The sequence below is a fragment of the Egretta garzetta genome, unplaced genomic scaffold, assembly GCF_000687185.1.
Source record: "Egretta garzetta isolate BGI_Z169 unplaced genomic scaffold, ASM68718v1 scaffold612, whole genome shotgun sequence".
NCBI lineage: Eukaryota > Metazoa > Chordata > Aves > Pelecaniformes > Ardeidae > Egretta > Egretta garzetta.
In genome coordinates this window covers 30,656-40,313 of record NW_009259030.1, presented here as the reverse complement: position 1 = coordinate 40,313, position 9,658 = coordinate 30,656, and the positions used below count along the sequence as shown (strand labels likewise).

At 39.0% G+C, this 9,658-nt stretch overlaps 1 protein-coding gene across 1 annotated transcript in view; it reads right to left on the bottom strand.

Moving 5' to 3' along the window:
- Positions 1-8,399, bottom strand: part of RNF145 (ring finger protein 145) — a 45,320-nt gene extending 36,921 nt beyond the window's left edge. The window contains exons 1-2 of the mRNA XM_009634700.2: positions 8,309-8,399; positions 1,108-1,321 (exon numbers count right to left, since the gene is read on the bottom strand). Coding sequence (XP_009632995.2) covers positions 1,108-1,321; positions 8,309-8,314 — 220 coding nt within the window. The 5' untranslated portion in view covers positions 8,315-8,399. The remainder of the gene's footprint in view (positions 1-1,107; positions 1,322-8,308) is intronic.
- Positions 8,400-9,658: the final 1,259 nt, after the last annotated feature.

The window sequence follows — 9,658 nt, the reverse complement described above, 5'->3', positions numbered from 1 at the left end:
TATTTGAAAAGGGCATAGCAAGGTACCACCAGCTTTTTGCACTAGAAGTACATTGCTATCCCAGCACGAGTATAGTGGAGCCATAACAAAGAAAGCCACGTGTTTTTAATGGCAATAAATAATTTCCAGACAATAGACATTTAAAAGAAAAGTCACATGCCAACACTTCTGCAGTCAGGATTAAAAACCTGGACATGCTACTTCAAAAAACCGCAGTCCTCTAACTACTTAACTAAAAGGTGTTTCCTTTAGCTGACTGCAGTACATCTTTATCCTCCAAAGCCATCTACAAGGAAGAAACACTGCAGAATGGGAAAATTACATGCTAGTCATTTCTCTCCAAGCTAAGCAGTACTCCTGCAGATAGCCATTGGCTATCCACCTCAACAGCCTGGATCCAATCCCTAATTAACCCCATGTGCAGTCACTAGATGAATCACATACCCACCTGGAGAGCAGGTCCTAGAACATCAATCCTTTCATCTCCTAAGAACAGACAGCTAGCATTCCAGAGCTAGACCTAGACTTGCAAGCCAAGGTTCAAACCTCAGCTCCATGAGCTGTATTTGTCATTTTGTCCATTTATCTGCAACACAAGGACTTATTACCTGCTCTAATCCACTCACAGTACATATATGGTTCATAAGGTTGTAACCTGATGAGACATATCCATGCAGCAGTGAAAGGTAACTTTCTGGTGCTGTGGTCACAGCCCAAACCAGGCCACCGTTTCCCTAGTCTCTTGTTTAATGCCAAAGGTATAAGTTACGATCCTTCTTGTCTGCACAGCATTTCACAGCAGCTTTCTCATCAGTCAGACACAGGCCAAAGCCACTGTGCTATTCCTTCAGGACATCAACCGTGCTTCCAGACACCAGGTTCATTCTGTTCACATATCAAGGCAAAATAACAAAGTTCAGTAGAAGACCATTGACAGGATTTCTTTACTGCTAACTTAAACAGTCCCTTAAGCAGAACTGTAATGAATGTATTATAATGCCATTTGTTGTAATGAACATATGCTAATACCAAATTCTTAAAATTCTTGTAGTAAGCAAAACAGTATTTACTAGAGTACTGTTTTTTCTTGAATGCACATACACTTACCCACATAATGCATATTAAGGGCCAAGTACTTGTACTGGAAGAGAGGGTTGTTGTGCAGGCTACTTCTTTGGATCTGCTGGAAGAATGAGCTGACATCCCATCTGTACAAGACATCCAACAGCATGATGCTTGGGACCCTTAGGGCCACATTTAATACTGCCTCCAACTTCTCCTTTGCAGCCATTCTCTTCCCTTTCTGTGAATTGGCAGCAGACTGTAAATAGCACAAGACAGAGAAGAGTAATCAGATCAATCTCACTGTACAAACAGCTATTAGGCTTTGTGATCATATGAATGGGGCTTCCTGTGTGGCCACAAATGACTGAATGAATCAACTGAGTTAAATTCAAATCCAGGCAGGACAGCTTCTATTTTTTCTATATAAAGGTTAATTTGCTAGCATTTTTTCCATGGTGATACTGTAAAATGAGGAAGGGGGCGGGGGCAGGTTAATGACATAAAAATGGTCAAAGGGTGTACACTGAATAAACCTTTATTCTTATTTCCACCAATTTAGCATCCAAGACCCCAGCCAAGAGACACCAATGTACTAGGTACTATGTAAACATTAACGTGATAAGCAAATACCTGATAAGGTTCGGAAAGCAAACACCAACAAAATTCAGACACTACTTCCACTCAGCTTAACACTATTTCTATGCCTCTCAAATGAAATAATCGCCAAGAGTTCTTAAAGCATTTTAGATTCACTTCTTCCATGCAAATTGAAATAAATAATTTTTCAATATCTAAGCTTTTAAGAAATAATTTACAGCATCCATTGACCTCTACAAATTTATATATTTATGGAATTTGAGGGCTGTGTGTTTTGAAGATTAGGGCCAATAATGCAAATATTCTCCTCATTTTAATTCACCACAGGGAATCATACAAACAAAAAGACCATATCCTCACTCCAGGGTAGTGGATAACAGAAGATAACAATGCAAATATTCTCCTCATTTTAATTCACCACAAGGAATCATACAAACAAAAAGACCATCAGGGTAGTGGATAACAGAAGATAATTTAATTTTAGAGCTTGTGATCAGAGAAGATGGATGAGGTAAGACAATGAAGGGCGCTCTTTTTTCATTTGTTTTTAAACAGGAAAAAAATGCTGGTCCACAACGACATCTCAAAAGAGATCTAGTCACCAACAGGACCATTTTAAAGAGCAAAAGGATCAGTTTCCACATCCTGTCAGAGCACTGCCTTCAGCTGAGACTGACAATTGTTCCTAAATGAAACGTGTTGGTTTTACCACCTGCCACCTGCCCACCCTAGGAACAACATTCACCTCAGGCTGTATCTGTGAGCCACCAATTATATCCAGCGTATTAGAGAAGTGCAGTTGAAGTATTCGAGGCCAAGGTGGGGACAATCCAGCAAGTTTTCATCCACAAGCAGCCATTCAAACAAGTAAAAACCACCACCTCCCCCCAAGGAGGTCAGATTTAAGAAAAGGCTCCCAATCCCACCTATTAGGGGGGACAGCTGGAAAGAACTGTGTCCTGGCCAAAGAAACAGAAAAATCTGCACTCGGAACTGCACTTTTTAAATGAAGTTTTACAGGACTTTATTCATATTGTCATCATGTTAAGTTTTAAAAGTTTTTGCAGTGGCACAAATTTTATACTATCAAGCCAACATGAAGTACAGCATGAAATGAAGCCATCCTAACATACAGAAACCCAAAAAAAAAAAAAAAAAAATCTTCCTTGCTATATGGGGACACCCTCCCCATCCTCATGTGAAGTTTTGTGTTGCTATGACCAAGATGCTACCATAAACTCTTCACATGCACACCTAAAGCCACACTGACGCTTGTCAAGGCATGATGACATAAAATTAATTCAGCTCAAGAAGTCAGGACAGATCAAAACTGAGATTTGGCTCAGGAAACCACAGGTTACAGGGCTGCTGCTTGCCATGGTCTAGCCCACAGTCTATGTTTTCAAGTTAGGTCACTGCGGGCACCTTTTACAGAGCTCTTGCCACAGCTCGACAAACCCCACAGACAGCAGCACATCCTTCCCCTCGCACAGGAAGCACCTCCTCACTACATCAGGCATCCCACACAACACCAGCATTTCACAACGCTTCCCAAAATTAATTAAAAGGTCACACAGAAGACTACAAGTATTTAGAAAGAACAACCAAAACCACTGCCCAAAAGCAGCTACTACAGAATACTAACTATCAACACTTAGTGTGAATGGAGTGTGATGTGAGTTTAAATGTATGGTATCGTACAGACAGAAGTTGGGAGCTACACAGATTGTATACAAAGAGTTTTGCCAGGCTGCATGCTGAAATACAAGCCTATGCTCGGTACACAGATTAAATAATTCACACCAAAACATTTTAAATGTCCTGGAATTTTTAAACATCTTTGGTTTTGCCAAGTGCACAAAATTAATTAAAACTTTGAAATTAAGCTGCCTCCAGGATTTTTGCTAGGTTACTTTTCCAAGTAGATCAGGGCTTAGGGGTGGGTGGGAACTGACTTACATGTTTTCACTCTGTCATAAAAATACCCATGTGAAGTGACAGAAGCACCTGATTTCAAATTATATTCTTGTACCTGTCAAACCTTTTCTGGTCATCAACAACAACCAAACATGTAGGACAAGAAGGAAATTTTCACTTGAGCTTTCACTTTCCTCAATTACTCCAAACGCAGAATTCCATAGACGTCTCCTAATACTGAAAGTTAACTGAGGTTCAGCACATCCAAATTAAGCTGAAAAATTTTGCCTCGCAAATTCATACACACATACTTGAGCATGTAAGAGAGCTGAGAAGTGCAGCATTTATATTATCTGAGAAAACAATCTAAATTTCAAACCCTGTTAAAACAAAAGCAAAACAAACTTTGAAAACCACATTATGTCGCAATGGATAGGCTATGAGAAGCAGCCACTGCAACTCTGCAGCATATTCTGTCACTGACTGACAACACATCCAATACTAATAAGAAATCCTTTAGAATTAATTCCACGAGAAATGCGGATGTGTTAAATAAAGCCTCGGTTGTAATTGCTGCCAAGTTCTAACAGAACGTAATACAGGCAAGCAACAAAGTCCATTGCTTTAAGCTCATTATATTGTAAAGAGCTCTCACAGTACATTATTTTGATTGGTGTGAAAACAAAAACAAAACAAAAACCCACCACAACGTTAAACCTCTAAAACCTTCAGATAAATGATGATGACAAGAGTTGCTGGATACTCAGACATTAAAATAGGTCACTGTTGTACATAGCCAAAAAATGGACTTAAGAACAGGACTGGGAAGCCACTAGTTTGTGTTTCCATTTTTTTTTCCCCCTGATTTCCCTGTTGCAAATCAGGGTAAGAAAAAGAACAGTCTTAGGATGAACTTCAGACTTCACATCCTAAGCGAGCGCCAGCACCGTTGTGCTATTTGACCAAAAGCACCTTTTAAAAATTTCCTATCAAAACTGATTAATGTTCATGGACATGTTTTCATTTTCTAACAACACAGTACTTTTGAAAAATCCCTCCCTCAACTGACATACCCATTTTATCAAAAGCATATTCCTGGATGGCTTTAAAGAAAACAGTAGAATTAGCAAAACACAATTTAAAAAAAAAGACTATCACAAGTCTGTCCCAGCTCATTCCATTAGCAGGACAGATTAACAGTAAACTCAAAAAAACCTTCAAAGATAATACATTTTCCCTTAATATAATTTTCTCTCTGAGGTTGTGTCATCACTTCAATATTTTACCTTTTCAACTGAAGCTATGAATTATGCCACTTAAACCAGTGTAACTATTGTTTATGCACCAACTTAAATATAAACCTATCAGATCACAGGCAGAAAATACTGGTAAAGCAGTACAAGAGTTTGCACAAAATCTGCATCCATTTATCCAAGCAAGTGCAAAATTATATCAACAGAGTATCTGCATTCAGAAAAGCATTAATTATAAAGTTACTTCATGGTTACAGAAATACGCTGGAATATCTGCAAATTTAGGAGTTATTCTAATACTACTGCCACCAAAACACCACCATAGGAAGATACAGTAATTCCAGTTAGGATCAGAACTTGATCCTGCAACATTCAGCCCAACATCTGTGAACAAGATGGTACATTCTCCTAAAGGATTACAACCTAAAATACCTGGAAAGATTGACTAGAAACCAAGAGACAACTTAAATTTCTGTTCTTCACATCTATGAAATTCTAATTACTTTGGATACATCTGTTAACAAGCAGACTTTGATGTGTAGTGTAGTTTCCACTTTAAATTATTTTTCAGTGACATGTTCTGAAACTAAAAATATGACCAGGAAAAGCTTTTGTTTTCCTATAGGGTAAGCTTTGCTAAATAGATCTTGAAGAGGGGAAAAAAGAAAAAAAAACCAAAATGAAATACACAACTCCTATCTGTAACTATACAAAAGTTCAGTGTCACAGTTCAAAAACTAAAATTAGACCCATCACCTGGGTTGCATTCACGCACTCATCCTTCTATATGCCTGTCGTGTTCTTGGGAGCAAAAAGAAAGAAATTTGAAGTACAGAAGAATCCCATTCTTCAGAGATTTAGATCTTTATATCATCCGTTTGGGAGGGAGAAAGCAAAGAGCAGAAAAGGGAAGGAACAGGATGAAAAGGTTTATCAGATATCCACTTAAAGAAGAATTTTCCCTGTGAGTCTGTAGAGGGGAAAAAAAAAAAAAACCAAACTCCAGAGAGTGAGTCACTGATCCATCAAAACAGCTCTTTCCCATGCAGTCAGCAGCAAGGAAAGCAAAAGATGTCTTGCTCCCATACAATTTAAATTGGCTAACAAGGACAGCACTCAAAAATTTCTGCTGAGAAGGCCAGATACAGCGAGCATGCCAAGTGTACTAATAAAGCAGTGAAACACTGCAGACGTGTACAGTAACACTGTCATTAGGATCCGGTCAGCATTTCCAGTAACGTTCAGTTTTTGTAGTTCACTACAGGAGTTCAATAATTTCAAGTAATAACCAGAGACTATTTAGCCTTCAATTTAAACGTTTAGAGAGAGTCGGTCGACGAACAGACTTGCTATGTAGGAAGTTAACAAGAATAAACGATTTTTTTTTTTTCTCATCTGGTGTAACAGCATGGATTGATATAGAGCTGCTGCAGTGGTGTGACTGAAGGACTGTTATTTCTACATAGAAAACAAATGAACCCCTAAATTCCTACTCACCCAAGACTTACTCAGTTGTGAATTGAGGCATAGCTAAGGTTAATCATTCCAAACAAATACATAACATACTCGTCGAAAACCAACTTTTACTGCAAAACAAATTAGGTCAACCTCGTATCTGTTCACAGAGATGAAAGTGAACGTGCATTCACATTAAAGGCATATTAAAAATGGACAAAACCAACTAGAGACAGTTAACTATATAGAAGAAAAAAAATACTGAATTTCCAACTTTCATTAATTCTAGCAAGTTTTATATGAGGGAGAAGAAAATCAGTTCAGGAAATGAGGATACATATCACAGAGCTGTGAAGTTAAAAGTTTTTTTTAAAGATTTATTTCTGGAGTACAGTGATACACCATGAGCAGTTCCAGTACGCTCTCTATTATATAGCAAGTGTATTATTTATAGGCAGCCTGTAAAACATCCTGTGTCTTTTATTTTTCATAATGAGCAGGAAAGACCAAGGAACCGAACTCAGGGACTAACACATGTTAACGAAGGTGAACAAATCCACCAGGTAGGCAGCAAAATCTTTCTGTGATTCCTACAGGGTCAGTGCTCTGCCTGCATAAGATCAGTTCAAATCAAGTCGCACTAGGAGGGGCTGCCTGGTTTTTAGATCACAGATTTGCTGAGTTCAGTTAGGCACCTGAAAGACAGGAATCTAGTTCATTAAAATAAAAATATAACTAATAATATCTTTAAGTAATTTTTTTTCCTGAAGATCTAGATTGAATCAACAAACTGAACTGCTCTGAGGTCCTTTTTGACTCTACAGTTTCTTGCCAGACCAAGGATTGGTTTATTAACTAGTTATTCAGCAGGTTTTTTTGCCATCACAGCCATGTTTGCAAGCCTACACCTACAAGCCTGCCTAACCACATTTGTATCAGCACATTCTGAGAAAATCTGGGCAGCAATCCCAAAGCGCCTCTGCACAAACAGAATACCCGGAGAACCTGCACACAGAGCATTAATGACAGCCCAAGATGATGCGGTCTTGACAACCCAAGATGATGCTGTCTGTGACAACCCACCTCAGAGAGCTGGATCACAGGAAGACCAGCCACGCAAGTAAAGCTGGTGTACCCCATCAACCTCAGGGAGAAAAAAAAAAAAAAAGCAACCCAAATGTGTTACCAGGATGGAGTTACCTGACAGGATGAAATACATCTCATCCTTCACAGTTGCTCATTTAGTTTTTAGCCATTTCAGATATAGACACAGCCTATGTTTAGAGCCTGCAATGGCAAGAACTAGTTACCTGACTGGTTAGAAGTTAAAATATAAAATAAGACTTTCAAGATCTCTCTAGGTCAGTTTTGATAAAGTTTCCATTGCTGCTGCTGCCTTAGCTATTTGAGTCTCGTAAATAAAGAGCATCAGTTTCCAGGCCTGACAGATAGGCAGCATAGCTTCCTGCAGCACCACTAACACAACAGAAAGATCAAACGAACAGTGAAAACACTTAGAAAAGTTCCTTTTAAAACATGTTCAAACTGAAGACATGCAACCAAAACAATTTTCCAGAAAAACTCCATGAGATGAAGTACCCACTTCTGAACATTCTTTTCAAGTATGCAACTAATTACAAAGCAGCAGGGCTTCTCTAAAATGAAAGGAAATGTTATAAAAGTAAAGGCAGGGGAACTGGCACACAGATATCTGAATCATATTGAAGGCGCTAGACATGAATGTACACTTAAAAAGCAAAACTACAGTGAACTGTCCACTTTATAACCACATCAAACATTGCCAGGTGTATTTGGAGCTAAAAATGGACTCAGAGTGTAAATCGCCAGACAAATATAAAGAGTTCCAGAGGACTGAAAGAGAAGCTATCCACGCGTCTGTGTGAAGAGGAAACCAACTGAAGTTTAGCAAACAGCTTAGAGAATGTTTTTGAGAGTGCAACATGAAACACTAAGCAGGCATACACAGTTTTCCACGACACACCCCTTTGTTCACATCTTACTGGCATGATGTGCCTTTCTGGAGCTGCACCGTGGACTCCAGCTGCTGCACCAGAGCAAGAAACTCATCTCTTCCCATCATCTCCAAAGGAAGGAATTCCTCGGTATTTCTTCCAACACACACTCAGTTTGTACCTCCATCAGAATTAGGTTGCTTTAACATCAGTCCCAAGACTGATATAAACAAGGTGAATCCTGTGTTTTGGACAAGCAGCAGCTTTACGTTGCTCTCTAAGATTTTTGACGATCATTCCACATAACGGTGGTCACAACGACAACTATTTTCTAATGCTAGTGAGTTTAGGAATCCGTAAAATTAAATCCTTCCATGACAGTATGGCTCAAAAAACAGCAGCTATCATAGTTATTAAGACTAACTAGAAACAGAAAGATACAGTTTCTCATGCACAGGCAGCTCCTTATTTAAGATCACTGGCAAAAAGCAGCCCAGGTTGCAGATAAACCAAAGTTATAGGATGCAATAGAGCATAACGATTCTCACCTTAAAAAAAATGTATTTTTTCAATGTTTAAATCTATCTTGACTAACCTACAAGTGATCAAGGAGAGTCATTAAAAATTATTTCCTTCTTCACCTCCCAAGTTTGATCTCTGGGTGCATTACACACACAAAAAAAAAAACCCTAAAACTAAAAGTATCCAAGTCCCAAGTCCACTAAACAAGTTAAGAAACTCTTGTACTGAAAACTGCAGAAGAAACAAATACAGCAACATCTACAGACTTAAAAAAAAGTATTCTGAATGAGATCACAAATATCAAACATATCACAGAAATCTCCTTTTTCACTGGTAGACACAAGGCTTTTTTTTTTTTGGCCTATAACGTCTATTATTCTCCCTTGCTTACTGATATGTACGTACATTAAACAAAAAACCCCACCTTTCTTTCACTTTATTCTCCCAATCACACTATTTATGCACCAGTTCCCACACACAAATCCCCCAAAAAGGGAGCGCAACCAAAAGACGAGAACCCCTCTAAGAGCGACTATCTGTCAGAAGTATGCTTAGTACACAGAACCACTCTTCATCACAGAAAAAAACTCCTGAAAATTCTCATCACAAGCCTTATTTTAAAAGGCTACAGAAGGTCTCAAAAAAACGACTAACATGACATAAATAGGAAAGAGAGAAAAAAACCCTGTTCTTCACGCTACGGAGAGGCTGCTTCTTACATAAGCATTACCATATGCTTCAGGGCCCGTCTCCAGCAGGGAATAACCGGGCCTCCCCTCTTCCCACCTGAATGCAGGCACCCGGCACAGCTCTCTGCCTCACCCCCGAAGGCCTTGCGGCGTCCCGCCCCCCAAAAAGGGGTTGGGGCTCTTTTAC